The sequence below is a fragment of the Geotrypetes seraphini genome, chromosome 4 (genome assembly GCF_902459505.1).
Source record: "Geotrypetes seraphini chromosome 4, aGeoSer1.1, whole genome shotgun sequence".
NCBI classification, from domain to species: Eukaryota; Metazoa; Chordata; class Amphibia; order Gymnophiona; family Dermophiidae; genus Geotrypetes; species Geotrypetes seraphini.
The window spans coordinates 89629540-89654576 of record NC_047087.1 but is presented as its reverse complement, the minus strand read 5'-3'; the positions used below and the strand labels follow the sequence as shown (position 1 = coordinate 89654576).

Genomic DNA, 25037 nt, shown 5'->3' with positions numbered 1-25037 from the left:
ACCATCAAGAGGGCCTATCGCAGAGCACGCTATGCCAATCCTGAGCTTCTGCGGGCTCCTGCTATTAGGCCGCCCATGGAACAGCAGGTGTGTGTCATTTCATTTTCTGACCAAGCCCACCAGGTAGCCGGTATCGTGAGAAAGCATTGGCATGTTTTGGACCATCATGCCATCTTTAACCAGGCTCCTTGCATTGCTTTCTCTCGTCCAAAAAATTTGAAGGAATTGTTATCTACTAAAGGCCGAGCTGTCACCGGGGGGAGGCATGGTCCATGTGGCCATTGTGATATGTGTGCGTCCTCTTTATCCATTTCTCAATGGCAACATCCTCGGACGCAGCGCACTTACCATCTTAGATCCCAAATGTCCTGTGATTCTGCTTGGGTGGTATATATTATCATCTGTCCTTGTGCGCTTCACTACGTGGGGCGCACGAGTAGAAAGATCAGGATAAGACTTCAAGAACACAGGAGTAGGATCAGAACGGCATCTTTAGCCGCCCCTCTGGTGCCTCATTGTTTGGAAGCTGGTCATCAGTTTACTGATCTGGCATGGTTTGTGCTGGAGCAAATTCCCTGGGATTTCAGGGGGGATAAACAATTTCAGTTAAACCTTAGGGAACAATATTGGATTTTCCAACTTCAAGCTGTTGTTCCCCACGGCCTTAATGAAAGTGTGGAATGGAACACCATTATATAGGGTTCCTGTCTATCCTTTCTGGGTGCCGTGTTATCGTGTAGGTTTCCTGTGCTGGGTGGTTTCCAGCATGTTTGGGTTCGAGTACTGCACGGGTCTTGCTGTTTTCTTTCTGTAGCTTTGGGGCTTTTTTCTTTTTCCCGCCCCTGTATGAGTGATTTAGGACGCGTTGTGCGTCCTGTATGATTGGTTGGGTTGTGTGTGACGTAATTCCTGGTCCGCTTTTTAGGCGCGAGTGCTCTCCCGCTCGGTTACCCCTCCCTCCAGCCGTCCCGCTTCGTTTTTCGGCATTTTTTTCATTCCATTTTTTTGTTTTTGGTTTGCGGTCGGGGGCTTGGTTCCTGAAGAAGGGCTCCTCCCCGAAACCAGCTTGGTTGAACTTCGGCTCCTGGCGTTCTCATTGTGGCAGTTTGGTTTAGATAAGTATTTTTTTGATTGAGTTTAAGTATGTTTTGATATTGCGTTGTAGTTAGCTTGGCGGGTTTCGGCTGGCAGGGTTTGTGTGGGGGTCGCTCAGTTTGTATCTCCACCGTTTGAGTTTAAATTGCTCACGGGTTTGTTTGGATTGCATTATTTATTTAGGGCCTTATTGTAGGTGTCTTTCATTATTATATACACATAGGGGGCTCAATGATGGTGTGGTGGTGGAGGCTTCCTGCCTCAGCCCGGAAGTGAAGTATCGGAGCTTCTGCTCCCATTGCTGATGGTTCACACTGAGAGCGCCCTTTACTTCTTGAGAGGAGTTGTTTCAGGCTAGTACTGTAGCTTATTCTGAGCGCCCCCCATCCAAACCCTGTTGTGACTGGTTGTGCCTCTTTGTTGTTACTTTAAATATGAAAGGCAGAGTGATTTTACTACTGTTTAGAATTGTAATTCAAATCGTTGGCAATAAAGTTTACATAAAATAGTTCATTTGTACTTCATTTTAAAGGTCAGGCAAAATGGTCGGCCCTCGCGCATGTTCACTTCATCAAGTCTGGCCATCTTTGAAAAAATTTTGGACACCACTGAACTAGGGCAACTGCAGGGTCAGAGAGCCCTAAGCCAGCTGGAAACTAAAGAAGAACAGCCTGGGATTTACGGTCCCCAGTTATATCCAACACCAGCTCTAGCAGGATACATATTTCAAATCTGATATATTCTAATCATAAAATAGAAAATAAAATGATTTTTTCTACCATTTGTTGTCTCGTCATTTTATTCTTCAAATCATGTTGGTCTCAGGCGTTGGTATCTGTTTTCTTTGTCTTCTCTTAACTCACTTGTCAGGGTTTTCCTGGCCATTTGCCATTTTTTTTCTTTCTCCATGCTCACCATCCATCTATCTCGGTGTATGCATCGTTCCCCATGTTCAGCATCTCCCTTTTCTATGTCTCCTATACGTCCCTTTCTAGTATTTCCCTTGTACCCATCTCCCTGCCTTCATCATCTCAGCATTCTATGATCCCCTTCCCCTGTGTACAGTATCATTCCTCTATATGCCTATGCCACCCCTATGTTCAGCATCTTCCTTCTGCATTCTTATTCTCCCCCCATGTCTAGCCATCTTCTTTCTGTGTCCATATTCTCTTTCATGTCTGGCATTACCCCTCTGTGTCCATATACCAACCCCATGCAGCATTCCCCTTTTTATCCCTGTTCCTATGCTCCCATCCATACCCACCATCCCCCCTCTTTTTGTATATCTGTGTCCAGTTTCTCCCCTCTCTTACTCCCTTACACCAATGTAAGAACATAAGAACATAAGAACATAAGCAATGCCTCTGCTGGGTCAGACCCGAGGTCCATCGCGCCCAGCAGTCCGCTCACGCGGCGGCCCAACAGGTCCAGGACCTGTGCAGCAATCCTCTATCTATACCCCTCTATCCCCTTTTTCAACAGAAAATTGTCCAATCCTTTCTTAAACCCCATTACCGTACTCTGCCCTATTACGTCCTCTGGAAGCGCATTCCAGGTATCCACCACCCGTTGAGTAAAGAAAAACTTCCTAGCATTTGTTTTGAATCTATCCCCTACCAATTTTTCCGAATGCCCTCTTGTTCTTTTATGTTTTGAAATTTTGAAGAATCTATCTCTCTCTACTTTCTCTATGCCCTTCATGATCTTGTAGGTTTCTATCATGTCTCCTCTGAGTCTCCGCTTTTCCAAGGAGAAGAGCTCTAGCCTCTCCAGTCTTTCAGTGTATGAAAGGTTTTCCATGCCCTTAATCATTCGTGTCGCTCTCCTCTGGACCCTCTCAAGTATTGCCATATCCTTCTTGAGGTACGGTGACCAATACTGAACACAGTACTCTTTCCTCCCTCTGCTATGTTCAATATTTCACTCACTCTTCCTTCATCCCCTTGGTTCAGTTTTTCTCTTTCCCTTCTCTCTCCTCCTCCCTGCAGGTCCTGCACCTCTCTCCCTTCCTTCTAGCCCCCTTCCCATGGGTCCAACACCTCTATCCCCTCCCTTTGGTGCCCAAGTGTGGGTCTGGCACCTCTCTCTTCCCTCCAGCTAAAGTCCCCCCACCACATGGGCCTAGCACCTCTTTCCCTTCCCCCCAATCCCCAAACCATATCCAGCACCTGTCTCTCTTCCCTTCAGCTCCAGCCAGTCCAGCAGCCCAAGCAACTCCCTCCTCCATTCACCCTCCATTCACGGGTGCAGCAGCAGCCCCTGACAATTGCGGGTCCAGCAGCCCCACACGATCGCTGGACCAACAGTCCCCCTCTCCCCCTCACAATTGAGGGTCAAATGGCAAAAAAACAAAAAACCTGTGACTCCTTTAGCGGGTCGGCCCCTTTTCGCCTCTTGCCCTGGGCCTACCAGCCTCTTAGAAGCTTCATCGATGAAGAGGCAACGTCGCAGGCCTGCTCCAGGACCTTCCTCCAGCTGAGTCCTTCCTTCTAATGTAACTTCCATGATCGCAAGGGAGGGGCTGCTGGCTGGGAGGGGAGGGAGGCAACATGGCAGTCTTCCTTTACTATGGGAACAAGGCCCTTTACTGCTCCCGCGAGGAGGTGAAAAGCCTTGTTTCCGAACCTGCAGCAAACAGCCAAATTTTTCCCTGTCTCTCCGCGTTTACCATGGCTTAGCAGGGAAAACAGTCACCGTGTCATTCTCAATCCATAAGCTTCAAAATAAGCGCTCTAGAGTGAAAATCAATTAATTATGGGGCAATTTTCAAGTTACCTGCAAAGTGCTTTTACTATAAAAACTGCCCATGAAAAAAGCATGTGTACATACTTACTCATTTATTTATAATACTATATAATCTGCTGGAACAAAAAATTTCAGCCTTAATCAACATAATATCTAATATATTAAATCAAACAAATTATATACAAGGCAATATCAAATCACCTCCATTGGGGAAATTTTTTGATTAGAAAACCACACATAGTTTTCAAAAAGGTCAAATCCTAGGAAATGTGTAAGGCTGCCAACTAGTTTCAGATTTGCAGAACAGGATTGATCCAGTCCTGGATTTACCCGAGTGCATGCTGGGATTTGCAGTTTTGGATTTTTTTTAAAAATCAATAAATTTTTATTAGCGAAAGTTTTCATCACAAATAACATAGGTCCAACATTATAAACAGAACTCATATACATTTACCATAACTCCATAAGCCAAGATACTGTATAAAAATGGCAACAATTTCCCAACCCCCTTCCCCCACCCCACTATCCCTTAAAACACCCCACCCCTGCGCATCAAATATAAGTCATCAGCTGGGATAACAAGGTGATTCTTCAGTGCTTCCTCTCATCCATAACCTCCTCCTATCCCCTCCCTACCCTTCAGTAATTATAATATCAAGGTGGATCCATTCCTCCTGCTTGGGATCATACTTCCATGAAGTTAATCAGTTGGCTTTTCCAAATCCCCCAATGCTTTCAAACAAAATCTAATCTTGTAGTGTTAGTCCATTGGTTTGTTTCCATTTGGCCACAATTTCAGATTCGGATGCCACTAGACATAAACGTTTAAGCATCACTTAGGTTAGTCTTGCTTTTCTTAGGGATTGCAATGGAGAAATCAGAGCTACAAGTCCCTGTATGCAACAGGTAAACCCAAAAGTGGATCAACCCTGTCCTGTGAATCTGGATCCAGCTGGCAGCCTTAGGAATGTATTCCCTGCAAATGTACACTGTTGCATTGTGCTTATATTTTTATCAATGTACAGAATGCAAAGTTTTCAGACTGCTGATTTATTTGGATAAAGTGCTTTTCGCCCGTGGAAATCACTCTAAACACTGTCTTTTACAATAGTGGTTCTCAAACCTGTCCTGAAGGACCACCAGACAGTCGGGTTTCAAGATATCCCTAAAGAATATGCATGAGATAGATCTGTATGCCTATCATCTCCTTTACATGCAAAGCTGTCTGATGCATATTCATTAGGGATATCCTGAAAACCCGACTGGCTGGTGGTTCCACAGGTCAGGATTGAGGTTCACTGCTCTATAAGACATTTGTTAACTCCTCACCAAATTTTAACTCTAAAAATTAAGAAGGTCATTCCAGAATAGCACCTACCACTGCTCACAGCCGACTCTGCTTTTACCAGTTCTTGCTTTGCAAGAACTTTGATGGATGATGTAACATAAGGATACATCCTATTAAGACAGAGAAACACAATCATAATGAACAGGGCTCAGTGCATTTACTGAATTTCCTTTCCTTTACAACATGTTTCATTCCCTTTGAAGAAGACAGAATTCAACCAGTGTGAGATAAGTGCACCCTAACACGTAGGGAAGTGAAGCAAAATCCAGAGATGACTCAGGCTCTAAGGCATGTATCAGGAAGTACAATTGGATATTGCAATCCTAATCTGCCATCAAATGTTACATTTCTATACAGGGCTGGGCCATTATCTAAGTGAACCTTCAGCCGTATTTACCCACCCAGTACCACCAGGCAGTTCAAGACCCTAGCAACCCCTCCTGGAGGCAATTCAAGCCTACCTCCCTTCCTCCGAAGCAGATCAAGGCCTTACCCCCTCCACTAGGGCAGCTCAAGGCCTTGCCCTTTCCCCTTAGGCTCCTCCCTCCTGGGTGAATTAAGGCCTAAGCCTTAGTCCTGCATCTTTCCTTCCTTTCCCTATATCCTCAAATGTCCAGCATTTCCTCCATCTGTTATGTCTATTATCCCTCCCACAGCTATCAAGTCCAGCATGTCTCCTCTAACCTCTCCATGCCCACCAAGTCTAGCACTTCCTCCCCATCTGCATCCCAGTTCTGCCTGTCACAGACTCATCATGTCCAGCACATTCCTTTCAACTTATCTACCAATTACACCTACGTCCAGCAACTTCCTCTTCAACTCACTTGCAGAAGCCACAATAAAACTGAGAATTGCCAGGCTCAGCACATATAAGGTTACCAGATGTCCAGATTTACCCAGACATGTCCTCTTTTTAGAGGTCTGTCCTGGTGTTTGGACAGCTTTCTCTCCTGTCCTACTAATACTATTAATTATTTCTAGAGTGCTATCAGATATTCACAATGCTGTACAGAATCACAAAGGAGGCAGTCCCTACTCAAAAGAGCTTACAATCTAAGCAAACAAGACAAACTGGATGCCAGGGTGGGGGATACAGTTAGGGGGGATGGATAATCTGCTAGCTAGGGTGGTCAAGAGGAAGCAGAACGAGACCTATTGGAAAGTGAAGCGGATTGGACGCTGAGGCAGCTGCCAAACCACAAAGCACATGGCATTGATGGAATCCCTGCAGAGCTGCTCAAACCAGTCCCAAGAGCCACACTGACAGCACTATGCCAGAAGATCTAAAGGATCTGAACATGGCCAAAGGGCTGGAAAAGATCCGTTTTTATCCTACTGCTGAAGAAAAGCAACGCTAGATACAGTACCAACTATAGAACAATTGCCCTGATCCCGTACACCAGTAAGGTGCTTCTAAAGATCATCCAGAGGTGCTTGGGAAACATCCTTTATCGAGAACTTCCTAATGCCCAAACTGGATTCCATAAGGGCAGAGGGCCCAGTTGCTGATTTTCGATTGCCAAAAGCTGATGCTGCACTTGGAGAATCACTCGGCAATGATAAAGAATCAACTGGAGTGCTCATTTAAATATTGATGAGCCCATTTGCATGGCAGAATCAGAGACTGCTAAAATACATGCACGCTAAACCAACTGGAACTGGTTTAGCAATCGCATTAAAAGCAACCTTAGGTTTTGAGAATCTGGCCCTGTGTGAGGTTGGAGTGCCAGTGCACCTGATCAGGATAATCAGAACACTCTACTGCGATCAAAAAACTACGAATCCTCTCTCCTTTTCTTTTCAACCTCTATGCAGAAGTAATCATGAGGAAACTGGACCTTGATGATTCGGGTGAAAATAGGCAGAAGAACCACCAACAATCTGAGATACACAGATGATACTATCTTGCTAGTAGAGAGTGAGAAGGACCTCAAAAAGCTGATCCTAAAGTTGAAAGAAGAGAGCAAGAACACGAGACTTTACCTGAACATTAAGAAAACCAAAATCATGACTACCACCAACAAGAAAGTCCACATAAAGATCAACAATGAAGAAATAGAAGTGGTTGACAACTTCATTTTCCTTTGGTCCCTCATTGATCACAGTGGTGATTCGACAGCAGAGATCAAGCATTGACTAGCACTAGATTGTGCAGCCATGGTGAACATGGATTAAATATGGAAATGCAAAGACATTTCAGTCACCATCAAACAAAGACTGATTATTGCCATTGTGTTCACAATCGCGACATATGGCTGCAAAACATGGACACTCAAGAAAGCAGATAGAAAAAAAATTGACTCCCTCGAGCTGAGGTGCTGGAAAATACTTCTACGAATCCCATAGACAGCTAGGATCACTAACAAAGATGTTCTTGATCATATAAACCCAGAATTATCTCTGGAAGGCAAGATTACCAGATAGAAACTGACTAGAAAAAGGGGTGCTACTCAGAATGGTCAGTGGTAAAAGGAAGCAGGGGAGACCAAAGGCCCGTTGGTTGTATACAATCAAGAATGACATGGGAATGAACATCAAGCAATTGAAAGAAGCCATAGAAAATAGGGAAGTATGGTGAGGACTGCTCTACAGAATAGGTTTATGAACTGAAGGCTATATCAAAAAGGTGGGTTCTCGGTCTACTTTTAAACAAGGTAACAGAAGTGGCGTGAAGGATGAACTCAGGTAGTTTATTCCAGGCATAAAGGGCAGCTAGATGAAAGGAACAAAGTCTGGAATTGGCAGTGGAGGAAAAGGGTACAGATAAAAACATCTGAGAAACGGAGTTCTTGAGAGACGTATAAGGAGAGATAAGAAAGGTAAAGGGGCTGGAGGAGTTGCCGTACTGCGAGAGATTAGAGAAACTGGGTCTCTTCTCCCTTGAAAGAGGAGACTGAGTGGGGACATGATAGAAACATTCAAGATTCTGAAGGGAATAGACTTAGTAGAACGAGAGGACACTCTCTAAAGTTAAAAGGGGATAGATTCCGTACAAACGTAAGGAAGTTCTTCTTCACCCAGAGAGTGGTGGAAAACTGGAATGCTCTTCCGGAGGCTGTCATAGGGAAAAACACCCTCCAAGGATTCAAGACAAAGTTAGATAAGTTCCTAGTGAACCGGAACGTACGCAGGTAAGGCAGGTCTCAGTTAGGGCACTGGTCTTTGACCTAGGGGCCACCGCGGGAGCAGAAGGCTGTGCACAATGGGCCACTGGTCTGACCCAGCAGCGGCAATTCTTATGTTCTTATGAGAAATACTGAGGGGCTGTGGCATAAACACACTTGTAGGATAGTAATAGGAGGCTGAACTGTATGTGGAGGCAGATTGGGAGCCAGTGAAGTGATTTGAGGAGAGAGATATGGTGAGTGTCCTAATCTGTCTGCCCTTTCTCCCACCTACATCTTCCTGCTATGCTGAAATTGAATCTTTGGGCCAGCTGGAAGCATCAGCGAGGTGAGCCTGCTGCCGTCGATATGCCCAAAGATTCAGTTTTGGTGAGGAGGTAGGTGGGGGACAGGCGACAGAAGCAGGGGGGGAGGGAGGGCGGGAGGGAGAGAGAAAAGCACCCATGGGAGGGAGATTGGAGGGAGGGAGAGAGAGAGAGAAAGATAGGGAGAAACAGAAGAACCCATGGGGTAGGAGGATTGTGGAGAGAGAGAGAGAAGCACCCACAGGGGGTTGGAGGGAGGGAGAGGGAGCAAAAGAAGAGCCTATGGGGAGGGGGGTTGTGGAGAGTTCCCATGGTCTTGCGAAGTTGTTGTGAGAACTCACAGCAGTAATTCAGATAGCGGCTCTGCACAGGGCAGGAGCATGAAAGATCGTTCCTGCCCCAGTTCACCGCTGGACCACTAGAGTTTTAAAAGTTGGGTTTTTTAATGTCTGGGAAGTTGGAGGTTGGTGGGCTGTGACAGAGTCAGCCGGTACAGGAGGCAGGAGGGATTCCTCCTGTCCTGGCCCACCAGGGTTTAATGGCAGACCTGGGGGAGGCCTGCAAAGCATCAGTGGAGGGAGGGAACGAGGGGGACAGGGCGCAGAGCTTGGCAGGGGAGGAAGAAGGGCTGGATGCAAAGCTTGGCAGGGGAGGGAAGGTGCTAGGTGCAGAGCCTGGCAGGGCAGGGGAGAGAGTGAGGCACGGGACTGGGTGCACAGCCTGGCAGGGCAGAACACTTGAATATAAATCCCTCTCCCCCACCCCGGGTTTATATTCAAATCAATCTTTTTTCCTCCTTTTTGGGTGGAAAAAAGGTTGCCTCAGTTTATATTCAAATAAATATGGTATTCCTCAAGACTGACAACTATATTATGATTAAACAGCAAAAAACACTATTTTGCTTTCAATTCTTCTGCTGAGTTACGTAGTACATCAATTTTCATACAACATACTGTACATATGTAATATGTCATGTTCCTGTTTGTTAATCACCTTTGCTTGAAAAGTCAGGATATCTACAAAAATAACAATGATAACAATTAAAACTTACCTAGGTCTGTATAAACTATAAGGAAGGCGTTTAGTTTCAACCCTCTTGGCCTGAATAAATATTTTCATTTGGGGATCAAAATACAGTATTGATGAATAAGCTCTGAGAGACCAGTGTTCCCGTTGCCTTTAAGAAGTAGTATTCGAACCATGTAAAGAAAAAGACATTTTTACTAAACCAATAAATTTATTAGAGTATCAGCAGCAAAAGAGTATGCTAACAATCACGGGGGCTTGATACACTTCTCTGTGTATAGCACTGAGGAAAGGTTGCTGAATGCCAGCTATAATAAGAATTACAAGTTCTTACCGTGATACCCTCTTTTAATTGAAATTTGTCTTTCTTAAGCAGTAAGCTAAACAATTCCATGTTGTTTGAGATGCAATAATATAGAAAGCAGAAACAATGACTAATTCAGAATAAGAGTGTGAAACAGTAATTAAATTTATTTCCTTACCACAATTAATTAAAAACAGGTGCCTATGTAAACAAGTAACAAATAAACCAAGCCGCAAAGTAAATATGAAAGACTGAATTTGGGCATCCATTCTATATAAAGGTCTGAAAAGTTTTGAGTTTGATCTTCACCACAAAAAAGTTAGTGGAGAAATGAATAGTTATTGGTCTAGGATTAGCTAATTGTAGGGCTCCTTTTACGAAGGCACGGTAGCGGTTTAACACATGTAATACCGTGCGCTAAACCTCCGGCCGCGCTAGCTGCTACCGCCCCCTCTTGAGCAGGCAGTAGTTTTTAGACTAGCGCAGGGGTTAGTGCGTGATGAAATGTTGCGCGCGCTGAAGCTGCTAACACGGCTTCGTAAAAGGAGCCCGCAGTCTCTTATTTTATTAATTTATTTAAAAAATTTCTTACCCGCTTACACCTAAGTGGCTTACAAAATACAATCATAATATTAGGACATATACAATAACATACAAAAATGTTAATCTCCATAAAAATTGTCTTCATTCTCTGTAATACCTCCACATACAACAATGTCAATTTCTCCATAAAGTATTAATATTCATTCACTTAAATGCCTCTACAAACAAAGTAGTTTTCAATAATTTCTTAAACATTTGTAAATCCAGTGGTGCTCTCAATGATCCTATCAATTTGTTCCATAATGACACCCCTGCAATTGAAATTGCAGATACCCTTGTGTTTTCATAGTGTACTCGTGAAAACTCATTTAGTGACAATCATATTGCCCCTTCTGATCTTAGAGATCTAGAAGGCAGAAATAGCGTCATTACTTGTGCTAAATACCAGGGACTGTTATAATGAATAACCTTAAATACCAGCACAATAATTTTTAAAAGGATTTGAAATTTGATAGGAATCTGTACTGGGACCGGTGCTATTTAACGTATTTATAAATGATCTGGAAATTGGAACAACGAGTGAGGTGATTAAATTTGCAGATGACACTAAACTGTTCAGTTGTTAAAACACATGCGGATTGTGAAACATTGCAGGCAGGCCTTAGGAAATTGGAAGACAGGGTTTCCAAGTAGCAGATGAAATTTAATGTGGACAAATGCAAATTGATGCACATTGGGAAGAATAACCCAAATCACAGTCACCAGATGCTAGGTCCACCTTGGGGGTTAGCGCCCAAGAAAGGGATCTGGGTGTCATTGTAGACAATACGATGAAACCTTCCGCCTAATGTGTGGCGGCGGTCAAAAAAGCAAACAAGATGATAGGAATTATTAAAAAAGAGATGGTTATCAAGACTAAAGATATTATAGTGCCTCTGAATCGCTCCATTGGGCGACCTCACCAAGAGTATTGCATTCAATTCTGGTTTCCTTATCTCAAGAAAGATATAGCGGCACAAGAAAAGGTTCAAAGAAGAGCGACCAAGATGATAAAAGGGATGGAACTTCTCTCATATGAGGAAAGACTAAAAAGGTTAGGGCTCTTTAGCTTGAAAAAGAGAAAGCTGAGGGGAGATATGATTGAAGTCTACAAAATCCTGAGTGGAGTAGAACGGGTACAAGTGGATCGATTTTTCACTTCATCAAAAATTACAAAGACTAGGAGACACTCGAAACTGCAGAGAAATACTTTTAAAACCAATAGGAGGAAATATGTTTTTCACTCAGAGAATAGTTAAGCTCTGGAACATGCTGCAAATGGTTGTGGTAAAAGCGGATAACGTAGATGGTTTTAAGAAAGATTTGGACAAATTCCTGGAGGAAAAGTCCATAGTCTCTTATTAAGACATGGGGGAAGCCTCTGCTTGCCCTGGATTGGTAGCATGGAATGTTGCTACTCTTTGGATTTTGGCCAGTTACTAGTGACCTGGATTGGCCACCGTGAGAATGGGCTACTGAGCTTGATGGACCATTGGTCTGACCCAGTAAGGCTATTCTTATGTTCTTAGGTATAGGTATGGGGAAAAGGGGTGCACACGTGACGAGTGGAGGAGTAGGAAGAGGCATGGGGCAGAGAGGAGGAAGGGCACCCCCACCAACATATCACCTGGGGCGGAATACCTCCCTCCCCTTACTACACCACTGGGGAGAGAATTTCTTGTTGATTTCTCGTTAAAGCCAGTTTTGTCTTTTTTTGCAAGTGGAAGGAAGCCTTGCTGCTTCTAAGCACTGATCATGAGAAACAAACGTGTATGAGTCCAAGCATTATCAAAACTAAAAGCACACATTGGCGCCTCTTTTTCTGCACTTAGATATCAGCCTTTAAGTGTAACAATTTTTGAAAAACATTTATTTAAAGACAGACTGCACCGATGTGTGCTTGCACTTCTGTTTTTGTCTAGAAATGCGCACAAAAGTTTTGCAGTAAATGCTGCTCTTGTGCAAATGAATCAGGCATGCTCCTCCCCTTGTTTTCAGTTCAACAGTGCAAATTTTCTGTGCCTAAAATTTGAATGCTATTTGCTTTGATCATTGGGTAGCTATTGTTTTGCACTGTTGTTGTGTTGTGGTCTTTAGAGCCTGGGCTTTAAGCAATCTTGCCTAAAAGTAACTGCTTTAAGTCTAACTGAAAGAGATTTCTGGAGTTAGATTTAACTGGTTATTAGCAGCAACTCTGCCAGTAAGCTATAGCTTAATACCTGGACAAAGCTAAATGGTTAAAAATTAACTACGGTAGTTAACTTCACCAACCTATTTTTGGCTGCCTACATTACGGTACCGTGTGAAACTAAGCCGTTAAATATAGGCATTCAATGTGTCTAATTTTAAAATGGGCTAATTCCCCAAATTGGAAAACTGAATTTTTTGAAAATGAATCCTATAGCTGAGAATTCCTCAATAAAAATTATTGGGCCTGATATTCAGTTGGTGGCAGTGAGGTTTTGCTCACCATCAAAAGAGTTATTCCTGGATATTTAAATTGGGCCCTGTCCAAGCTTTGACTTTGACTATCTGGTTATTTTTGAGCCAGCTAACACATAGCCACTTAAGTCGATACTGATCATAAAAATAGGACAGACTTTAATGAAGTTCAATTTATGTGCTAAACCTGGACGCTTAGGGCTGAATATCAGCACTTAAGTGGCCAAGTGCTGGTTACATCCCTGGAACATCTCCACCATAGCCAGGTGCTAACCGTGAATTTCAGCTGCACTTAGTCGGTTAAGTGCCGCTGAAAATTAGTGGCTAGCCTCGACCAAGCAATGTTACCAGTCAGCAGCTAGTTAAATGACTCTGAATATCAGCTGGGTTATTTTTAAGTCAACAGGAACCACTAGCTTCACTTCTATTGTGAATATGTACAGGCCTTTTGCAGAGATCTTTGGCAACTTACCGCTTGAAGTTCATCATCTCAGCAAGTAAAATATCGGAAGCATCTGTCCTAATGTCCAACTCCGGCTCTCCACTGACCATCAGTTTCAAGTTATAGATAATCACCATGGTTCCTGGGAAAAGACCCTATCATTTCACTTTGATTATTGAAGTATATAGCAAACAGGAATCAGGTAATCAGGAATCAAAGGTAACATGCACTGCAGGATGTTAATCAGGAACTGAAACTCAGTTATCTAAAATGACCTTCCAGTGCTTCAACTTGTCTCCTCTCTTCACATTCCAACTCAAGACTCCGATTCAGGAGTGCTAATTTTAGCTTGATCTGTTCAATTACATTGATATACTACAATTGCAAAGCATTTCAGGATGCTATTTAATCTAAATATGGATACTGTACAAGATCAGTACAGTATCTTTGATTGAAACAAGATTATTTTCTTTTAAAACTTTCTGGTGCAGGTCTATGACTTTGCCAGCCAATTTGAAACAACCCAGGGTCAACATCATTTCAAAGCTGAGAAATGACAACAAACCTAAAGAAGAATTTCTGATGCTGGAAAAATATCTGCATTCCCAAAGCCTTTGCAGAGGCTCCAAAGCTGCCCTCTTCCTGTCTGTGGTCTCTGTAAAGCTGCAGTTTTGCTACATCTGCCGTGACTTGACTTAGAATTGGTTATTTAGATATAATATAAAAAACAACCCTCCATTTATCATATTATAGGCATGTTTTTTTTCACAAGTACTTTACTTTTTTCTAGCTGCACTTCTGTAACCCAGAGGAATTCTGATCACTTTATAGGTCAATATTGCAATGTGGATTCCTGATTTAGTCTGGAAATAGACACCAGTGCACTGGTAAGAAAAGATTAGGTTCTTACCTTGATAATCTTCTCTGTAGTACATAAGCACATTATTCTTGAACTGATGGGAAGTCAGTCCCTCGTTGCGAGATTCTGTATAGAAAGCCTCATTTACATTTTTTTCTCTCTGCCCCCCCCCACCCCTTTTCACTCTGGACTGTCCTGCAAATGCTCAGTTGGTATTAAAGAAGATGGCAAACCCTAGAGAAGAAACATAACAGGGAGGGGTAGGGGTTACTCTCCAAGAAATAAGTCTTATATCAAAAACACTGAACTCCAATTATATGAAACCATTTAAAACAGGGAGTGTGTGGTGCAGTAGTTAGTTACAGCCACGGCTCCCTGAGGTTGAGAATTTGAATCCCGCACTGCTCCTTGTGACCCTGGGCAAGTCACTTAATCCCCATTGCCCCAGGTATATTAGATAGAGTGGGAGCCCACCGGGACAGTTAGGGAAAAATGCTTGAGTACCTGAATAATTTATAATCTGCATAAAATTGTAGGATATGCGGAATATAAATTATTTAAAAAAAACAAAACAAAACCAAGGTGGAACAAACAAGCCACCTACCTGAGTGCAACCTGCACTAACAGTCCTGGAGTTTTGAATAATACTCCTTGATCACTTCATGATAGCATTGATCTTCTCTATCTTTACATTTGCTAGATAGAAACAATATATCTTGCAATCAGACATGTCTGAGACAGAAAGCAGGCTAATGAATATCTGACAGGGTGGGCTTCAAGAATGATGAGCCTATTTACTAGAAAGATTATCAAGGTAAGAACCCAATCTTTTCTTCTAGTGCAATAGGCACATCATTCTGGAATTGAATCTAGTCCCCTAGAATCTAGTGGGACCGATGAGTCTGCAGAAAGTACTGAAGATCTAAACACGGAATCCACTTTGGCCACTATGTCCACCCTTTGTGAAAGTATGAAGGGAGGACCATGTAGCTGCTCTGCAAATTTCTTCAGGAGAAACTGCTCTAGCCTCCATCCAGGAGAATGCTACTCCCCTAGTGGAATGCGTCTTTAATAATACGGGAGATTGCTTTCCACTCCCAATTATAGGCTGAAGAAATAGTCATACGAATCCATCCGAAATGGTCACCTTGGAAGCCATGTGACCCCGGTGGGCAGCTCCTGCTAGTACAAAAATATGATCTGATGGGCAGAACTCATTTGTGACTTCCAGATAACGAAGCAACTCTCTGCAGACATCCAGTAATCTCAGGACTTTGTCACTATTCTTGGATCCCAAAGGCATGAAGACAGATAGCTGTACTTCCTGGTTGACATGGAAACTCAAGACTACCTTGGGCAAGAAAGAGGGGACTGTACGCAGTACTATCCCATTCTCTGATATCCTAAAGAAGAGTTCTCTGCAAAATAATGCCTGTAGTTCTGACACTCATCGGGCTGATGTGACCATCACCAGAAAGGCCTTATCTGTCAGGTCCATCAATAATGCCTTCTCCAGGGGCTCATAAAGAGTCCTAGTGAGGGCCCACAGGATGAGATTGAGACTCCAGGTTGGAACCAGTTGACTTTCTGGAGGATGTAAAACATAATGCACCCTTCAAAAATCTTGATACATCCAGGTGAGAGGTCAATGTCCTTTAGTTAGCCTGAGTTCTGAAGCAGGAAAGACCTGGTATCTATACTTTGAGAAAGCCAACTGCCAGGCCTTTAATAAGATCCTCTTGAAGAAATGCTAGAACCAAAGAAATTGGGGCTGTGACTGGGTCTGCCCTCTTCTGTGCACACCAGACCTGGAAGCACCTCTAGGCCTTCGCATAGGCAGCCAATGCTGACTGCTTCTTGGACCTCAGAAGAGTGGCGATGACTACTTCCGAATAACCTTTTTGCGCTATGACTGTTCGCTCAAGAGCCATGCTGTAAGGCCAAAGTGTTCTGAATCCTCAAGGGTAATTGATCCACGTGTGAGTAACCATGGATGGCAGAGTAGTCTAAGACCCTGGTCTCTCTGTAGATGGACCAGATCTGCATGCCACGATCATCTCAGCCAGTCCGGAGCCACCAGAACTACCGGCCTTGTGTGTGACTTTATTCTCTTCAGAACTATTCCTATAATTGGTCTAAGAGGGAACATGTACAGAAGCCCTGCCTATAGCTGTGGCTGTACCAGGGCGTCCAAGCCATCACTTCTGAGCTCTTATCTTCGGCTGAAGAACCAAACCTCTTTCTTGTTGTTCGCTGATGCCATCAGATTGAACATCAGGTACTCCCACCAACTCACAATGCAGTCAAATGCTTCCTAGGATAGAGCCCATTCTCTGGGATCTAGGGTCTGTCGTTTGAGAAAATCCGCTTGCATATGCCCACTCCTGTGACATGTGCTGCTGAGAGCCAACAAATGGATCTCTACCCACTGAAACAGTTGAGCCTCCTAGCATAGTAGAGCACTCTTGGAGCATCCTTAACGCTACACATAGGCCACCACTGTTGCACTGTCGGAAAAGACTCTCAATGCTCGGTTCTGCAGATAATTCTCGAGTATCTTCAGGGCTAAGCATATAGCCCTGAGCTCCAAACAGCTGATTGACCATTTCCTCAAAGATGCTGACCAACATCCCTGCATGGGATGGCCCTCGCAATGCTCTCCCCAGCTATACAGGCTGGGATCTGTCATCAGTATGACCCAAGTAGAGATGCAAAGCAGCACTCTCAAGAATAGAGACTGAGGCTCCAGTCACTAGTTTAGACTGTGACATGCTTCTGGTATCCAAGGTAGGGGCTAGAGAATGACACGTTGACTATTACCCACAGCTAGCCGCAGGTAACCCGCAGGAACGGAAATGAAAAAAACCTGGTCGCTGCAGGTACAGGGACCAGGCCATTCACCACCATGTGAAGCGGTGAATGGCATTGTCCCTGCAGTTAATTGAGGGAGCATGCATAAAATCTCCGATCGTGTGGTCCAGCAGCCCCCTTCTTCCTTCCTCTCAATCGTGATCCGGGCATCTCCCTCATTCCTTCCCGTCCCTTCTCTGGCGATGTTTATTTTTCTCTCAAGCAGCCGGAGCCTTGAAGTCGCATGCGGCTGCCAGAAAGTTCTCCTCTGATGCAACTTCCTGGTTCTGGTTGCGTCAGAGGAGAACTTTCTGGCAGCCGCACGCGACTTCACGGCTCCAGCTGCTTATTGAGAGAAAAATAAACATTGCTAGAGAAGGTAAGGGGAAGGAAGGGAGGGAGAAAGATGCTTGGACCATGGGGAGCAGGAGGTAGGGCCGCACAAAGGGTGCTGAAGGGAAGTGGAGAGAGAGAGGGGTTGAGAGGAACAGACGCTGAAGGGAAATGGGGAAGAGAGATAGGGGAGAAGACGCTGAAGGAAAGTGGAAAGGAGAGATAGGGGAGAAGACGCTGAAGGAAAGTGGAAAGGAGAGATAGGGGAGAAGACGCTGAAGGAAAGTGGGTAGGAAAGATAGGACAGAAGACGCTGAAGGAAAGTGGGTAGAAGAGATAGGGGAGAATACGCTGAAGGAGAGTGGGTAGGAGAGGGGAGAAGAGCTGAAGGAAAGTGGGTAGGAGAGAGGGGGGAGAAGATGCAGAAGGAAAGTGGGTAGGAGAGATCAGAACAGACACTGAAGGGAACTGGATGGAAGGAGAGGATAAAGAAAAAAAGGCACATGCTGGATTGGGGAGACAGATACCAGAACTAAGGGGAGGAAAGGAGGAGAGAGATGCTAAAAACCACCTGGGGGACAGAAGGAAAGATGGGAAGAAGACAAGAGATGCCAGAGGAAGGAGATGGGTGCCAAACCAATAGGGGGTGGGGGTGGAAGGAGAGATGGAAGGGAGAGGCACAATAACAGAACATATGGAAGAGACAGAGAGAAGGCAGACAGTGGATGGAAGGAACTGAATGAGATGAGGAAAGCAGAAACCAGACAACAAAGGTAGAAAAAAAATTTCTATATCTTTTTGTTCTTTTGCTTTAGGATAAAGTAGTATATTAGTTGTGTTGATAAACATTTATAAACAAAGCCCTGCCAGCTGAAGATCTCTTTCTCTAGTTCAGCAGCCAGAACTTTGATTTATAAAATGACAATTGTACAGAATATTGTTTCTTTTTATACTTTAATAAGTTAAGTATAAAAGTATTCAAGGATTATATGTATGGTTTGCAGGGACGGGGACGGAGCTCACGGGGTGGGGCGTAGACGGGGACAAATTTTTTCCCTGTGTCATTCTCTAGTAGGGCATCTGCAACACACGTTTCTGTAGAGAACAATGCAATAGGAGTACATCCTGGAGAGGGCGTAAATGTGCCCTTGCTCAAAGGGCTACATCTATGGTTGTCACCATTGATCCCAGCCAAGCTGTCAGCTTCAGTTCTGATGCGTAAGCTTTGCTTTGCGGGCTTCTGGTAGAAAAACTTTGTTCTTCATGTTGAAATGGATACCCAGGTACACCAGGAACTGTGTACCAGGGCTGCTGGTGGCTCTTTCTGAAATTTATCACCCAGTCCAGACTCTGCAGAAGTTTGATTTACATGCTCCACTGCTGTCCTTCCTTCAGCTTTGGACGGAGCTCGGATCAGTCAATCGTCCAGATAAGGATGCACCTGTACTCCTTCCTTGCAAAGATGTGTTGCAACTACAACCATCACTTTGGTGAAGGTGAGTGGGACTGTGGTCAGCCCAAACAGCAGAGCCGAGAACTGGTAATGATGTTCCAGAACATAGAACCTCAAGAACTTCCTATGATCCAGAAAGATGGGAATGTGTAGATAGGTCTCTGACAAGTCCAGAGAGGCAAGAAATTCCCCTTGCGGCACTGACTAACCTCACTGTTTCTATACAGAAGCATGCATCTTGAGGGCCGCATTGACTGCTGTCAGATCTAGGATTGGTCTCTCAGTCTTCTGAGTCACTTTTGGGCATGATAAAGTATTTGGAGTATCTGTCTTAGCCCAACTCTTCGTTTGGGACAGGTTCTATGGCTGCTAGGTCCAGTAGCCTCTGTAGAGTAGCTCAAACTCTGACCTCTTTCTCTGGTCTTCCCACTGGAGAATCCACAAAAAGGTCTGGGAATGGATGAAATAACTCGAGCTTGTTCCTCCTCCTGAATGATGTCCAGTACCCAATGGTCTAAGGCAGTGGTCTCAAACTCGCGGCCCGGGGCCACATGCAGCCTGCCAGGTACTATTTTGAAGTCCTCGGTATATTTATCATAATCACAAAAGTAAAATAAAACAGTTTCTTGATCATATGTCTCTTTAGCTATAAATTGCAATATAATTATTAAGACTTAGCAAAAAAGATATCTTCAAATAATAACAAATTATTACTTATAATGACTGGGGTTGCCATTCAACAAATTGCATATAATTGGAAAAATTGGAATAGATTAAATTATAATTTTTGGTGGAACTCCTTATGTCATATTTATAAAATGGAGAGACTTATTGCAATACAACAGGGTTGTTTCAGGAAATTTCAAGATATTTGGGAGCCATTAACAAAGTATTGTAATGATTAGAAAAATCTTGTTTCCCTTAAATTTACAAGTTCAATTATGGGGTGGGAGGGAGGGTATTTTTATTGTTACATGTTGTATAAGTATTGATTATATGATAGATAAGGGTGGGGAGGGGGGAGATAAGAGAATATCATATGTATCATTGTTGATTATTAAGTGATATATTTATGGTTATTTGTATGGATATGTTATCACACTTATTATAAGTTTAAAAATGAATAAAGATTAAAAAAAAAAAGACAGCCAAAAGGAAAGATTTATAAATATAAAGAGTTTTACCTTATGCAAAATTGTAATTTCTTTAATAAGGCATTAACTATTTTTTTCTGAGGCCCTCCAAGTACCTACAAATACAAAATGTGGCCCAGCAAAGGGTTTGAGTTTGAGACCACTGGTCTAAGGTGATCTCCAACTACTTCTTCAGATAAGCCATCAACCTCCTACTTATGGAAGTACAGATGCTGTCTTAGCATCATAACTGCTTTTTGGGGAACCACTGTGAAGCAGGATCCTGAGGACTGTTGATACTTGGCCCCTCCAAATCTTTGTCTCGAGTTTTGATAAAACCTCTGCCCGGAAAGACCTAAGTACTGGCAAAATCTCCTGGAGCCACAAAAATTAGCTCACCCTGACCCCCTAGGGGCCCCTCAGCCTGCTGGTTTATGATCCTGCATGCTGGCCATAAGATTGTCTAGCCCCTTGCCAGAGAGCAATTGACCCTTGAAGGGTAATTTGCTGTGAGTAGCCTTGGATGAAGAATCATCCACCCACTGTCTGATCCACAGCATTCTGCCGGCAGAAATGGCATAAGTGGAGGCTTTGCTGAGAACTCTGAAGAGATAATACAGAGTATCTGCCTCATAATCCACTGATGCTCCATGCTGGCATCCACTTCTGGATCATGTTGCAATTTAGAGTGGCAAGCATGTGTAACATATGAGCCGCTGCTGCTGCCTTCAACCCCAATGCTGTGGCTTCAAATTTGCTCTTAAGGATGAAATTCAGCCTGTGGTCCTGGGTATCTTTCAACACCACTCTCCCTTTACTGGGAAGGAAGGTATGATTGTAACCTGCACCACTAGGGAATTCACTTTTGGCAGCAGAATCTGATGATGAAAATCTACATCCATCAAATATAGCTTAGTCATGGCATTAGCCATCCTCAGAGGCCCCACAGGGACCTCCCAATGATCAGTTAACATCTTGGTAATGTCTGGATGGGAGGGAAAGCTTTAGTGCTGCTCATAAGCAAGCACTGAACAGTAGAGGTCTGAGGAGTCTCTATCTTTAATTCATACAGAGATTCCATAATAAACTCCAACAACACTGCAGGCTTAAACAGCCTGCGCACAGTCGGGTTCTCTCCAAGATCCAGGACTGCCACATGATCAGGATCTGAACTTTCCAGGTGATAAGCTGACTACTGAGGACCCAGAAACAGAATCCACTTCATCCCAGTCCTCCACTGACTGGACTCCCGCCCCTTGTGCATGGCTTTGCTAAAGGGAAAACATTTTAGGGGCAGGGTAATCAAATCGCAGAAGGACAGCGAGGAACTCCAGAGTGACTTGAGCCGATTGGAAAATTGGGCAGATAAATGGCAGATGAAGTTTAATGTGGATAAATACAAAATCATGCACTTAGGAAGAAAAAATAAGGAACACAAGTACAGTATGTCAGGTGCAACTCTGGGAAAAACCGAACAGAAAAGGGACCTGGGCATATTAATCAATAGGACCCTGAAGCCGTTGGTGCAATGCATGGCCGCAGCAAAAAAAGCGAACAGAATGCTAGGCATGATAAAGAAGGGAATCACAAGTAGATCGGAGAAAGTAATACTACCGCTTTATAGAGCGATGGTCAGACCACACTTGGAATACTGCGTCCAACATTGGTCTCCATACATAAAGAAGGATTTAAAAGTACTCGAGAGGGTGCAGAGACGAGCAACGAAACTAATAAAGGGCATGGAGAATTTGGAATATGAGGAACGACTTAAGAGACTGGGATTGTTCTCCCTTGAGAAGAGGAGACTGCGAGACTTTCAAAATACTGAAAGGAATCGACCAAATAGAGCAGGATAAAAAACTATTTACAATGTCCAGTGTGACAAGGACAAGAGGACATGGACTATAGCTAAGGGGGGACAAGTTCAGGACAAATATCAGGAAGTTCTGCTTCACGCAACGAGTGGTGGAAACCTGGAATGCTCTCCCAGAAGAGGTAATTGCGGAATCCACCGTTCTAGGGTTTAAGGGTAAGTTAGATGTACACCTCCTTATGAGTGGCTTAAGGTGACATAGGTACGGGTAAGCTAGATGCGGATCTCTTATGAGAAGCTTAGAGTGGTATGGGGACTAATACTATGCCAGGGTACACCTGGTGGGGCCTCCGCAAGTGCGGATCGCCGGACTTGATGGACCTAGGGTCTGTTCCGGAGATGGCACTTCTTATGTTCTTATGGACCCCGGGCATACTCCCGAGGAGTCACTGTAGCCATTGTAATTCAAGTATGCTTTGTGCATCATACTGATAAATTCCAGAGCAAAACCCTGACCAGGCTGCCCGGAAAGCCCCTGCAGGCACTCCTGTGGCCCTTTCTGGGGTTTGATGGCAGATGCGCAGTTGTGCTTTGCCGGGGACGCACCATCTCCATTTCCAGCTCCAGCAGGGTTTTCAGACCTGACACTTGGGCTATCTGCAATCCCGTAACACCAGAGGGACTAAGGGAGGCTAAGCTGGTGGCTTCCACAACACCCCACCCCCAGGCATGCTGCATGACATGGCTGGTCCTCTGGCAGCCATCTTGGATGGATTTGAGGCAGATAGAGGCTTTTATTTCAAAATCAGAAAATCCAAGATGGCCACGGCAGCAGTGCTTTTGAAGCTAAAAACGACCCATGGGAGTTTACTGGGTACCCCCAGTAAATCAAATTTAGATCCCCCTCCCCCTGATTTATTCTCATAGGCTCTTCAGCCTGTACTCACTGTGCCATGCTGTGCTAGGAGCTGCTTAGGCTGGAACTGAAGACAGGAAGAAAAGGGAAGGATTTCTGCCTCAGCCAAGCCTGTAAAATGAATAGCTTGTTTCTTTGGACTGCACCAGAGCTCTCTGACCAGACTGGGACCTCAACCCCCACCAGAACCAGCATGCATGCAAACGGGAAGAGGAACAGCAATCAGCCCCAATCCCAGTGAAAAGACCTCCATGGAGCTACTCAGCCTGCGTTCAAGCTCTCTGCGGACAAAACCTGGAGCGAGCCTAGTTCCCAAGGGCATGGTCCCCGAGCAACTGGACTGTTAATGCATGCTGGCCATGCAGGTGTCCTGCAAAGCAGGCCACCCCTTGGTGCAGACTTCTGCCACTAGAGTCTGTGTCCTTCCACAGCCAGAGATGTCAAGAAGTCAGGAGCCTCTGCAGCATTAAAAAGCCTTGCAACCAGATAACAAAAACCCGAAAAGAAGGGGAAAAATACATGAACAGAAAAGGCATGCTCCTACAATCTCGTGTATAGAGAGTGAAATTGAGCAGCTGAAGGAAAGCCCAGAGCAAAGGGGGGGGGGGGGGCAGAGGAAAAAAAAACCCATAAACGAGGCTCTCTACACAGAATCTTGTGATGAGGGATTGACTACCCCCATCAGTTCTTTTTTATTTATTTTTTTTTTTTAGTTCAATCATTTTTATTGAAATTTACAAATTTTTGTATAAGGAACATACAGCAATTGACCAGAAGACAAACAATATGTTACAAGTGATGTTTGACTACCCATCAGTTCTGAAATGATATGCCTATTGCACTAGAAGCTGCCCGTTAACTTTTGGATAGTGAGGCTGATAAGAGGAGGCATGTAAAGCTTCTTCAACCACACAAGTGGGAGCCAGGTATTTAAAAGCACAAAGATAGCAAACATTAATACAATTATAGGGGTAAATATTCAGCTGATGGCAATAAGCATATTTTAGCCACCACTGGCTTTATGCTCAGATAAATGCCAGACCATATCTATGCACCGGCATTGAATATCTGGGTATGTGCAGCTGGCTAGAACAAATCCAGTTAAGGGCCAATAGTCAGCCTTTAACTTGATAAGTAAAACTGGCCAAAGATAGAACTGTGTTTTATGCAGTCCAGTAACCTTATCCAGTTAAGTGCTGAATATTGGTACTTAACTGTACAATTGCCATCTCCACTTCCTGAATGTCCACAACATAGGCAGCAGATGGTACATTCAGCAACACTAACTAATTATGTGCCACTGAAAATCCCCAGATAGCCTTGCCCAGGTGATATAACCAGGCCAATTAAATCGCTTTGAATATTGACCCCCATAATATTCCTTTGTTTCCTTTGAGAACGGTACTGGGTGACCTTTGATTTCCCACTGGACAGATGCAGGTAGGGACACAGTCTCTGTAGCCGACACCCATCAGCGATCTTTCATTAGCAGGAGCAGTTGCTCTTGTAGCAAGCAGCCAGTATAACCTTTCCCCGAGCTCATCACCTCTAATATCAGTAAAGTCATATGACTGACCAATGACAGAATCAGTTTTATTGCTCCAGTGGAAGAGTGATCTCACCTTGCCGTGCATAGATTATGTCAAACTGCCGTATGAGTTCCTCTTCCGTTTTAAAGGGAGAGAATTTACACATGATCGATATCTGTAAACTATACTTCTCCAAGTCATCTGCAAGAGCTTCCCTCATTCCTCTTGTCCATGAAGATATTGGAACAATCATCTATGAAAATCACAGATCATCATGTGAATCGTTCCCATAGTAAGCAATTCCCTAATCCCGTATTTGTCCTGTTTGTTTTGATTTGATTGTAAACTCTGCTGAGCAGGGATTATCTCTTATATGTGTTTAATGTACAAGTGCTCTTTAAGTCTAGCAGTACTATAGAAATGATAAGTAGTAAAAGCAGAATTAGGAACAAACATTGCTACTTAAAAGGCTTCAACCATAAAATTATAACTCATTCACAAAACCAGCAGTAAGATCTACCAGTCCATACTGGACCTTATTATGCATAGGAAAGAGCAGGTTTTATTTAAGTTTCTATCTGGCGAAGATGGCCCTAGATATCTGTAACCCTCCTTCCCCCCACCCACACACACACTGGTGGCGGAGCAAGATTTTACACTTAAAAAATGTTATTAAAATATGCCATAGTGATTTCACCAAATAATCTCAACGCAAAACTAGGGAATTTAACATTAAA

At 43.9% G+C, this 25037-nt stretch overlaps 1 protein-coding gene across 7 annotated transcripts in view; it reads right to left on the bottom strand.

The window, feature by feature from the left end:
- The window catches only part of MORC1 (MORC family CW-type zinc finger 1), a 178542-nt gene that overhangs the window by 106110 nt on the left and 47395 nt on the right, over positions 1-25037 (bottom strand). For 6 of the 7 annotated variants that reach the window (XM_033943801.1, XM_033943804.1, XM_033943803.1 and 3 more), the window contains 4 exons: positions 24394-24553; positions 13445-13556; positions 9670-9795; positions 5219-5298 (listed from right to left, as the gene is read on the bottom strand). In XM_033943801.1, coding sequence (XP_033799692.1) covers positions 5219-5298; positions 9670-9795; positions 13445-13556; positions 24394-24553 — 478 coding nt within the window. Of the gene's footprint in view, positions 1-5218; positions 5299-9669; positions 9796-13444; positions 13570-24393; positions 24554-25037 lie in introns of those variants that run through there. The other variant, XM_033943808.1, reaches the window with a different exon arrangement.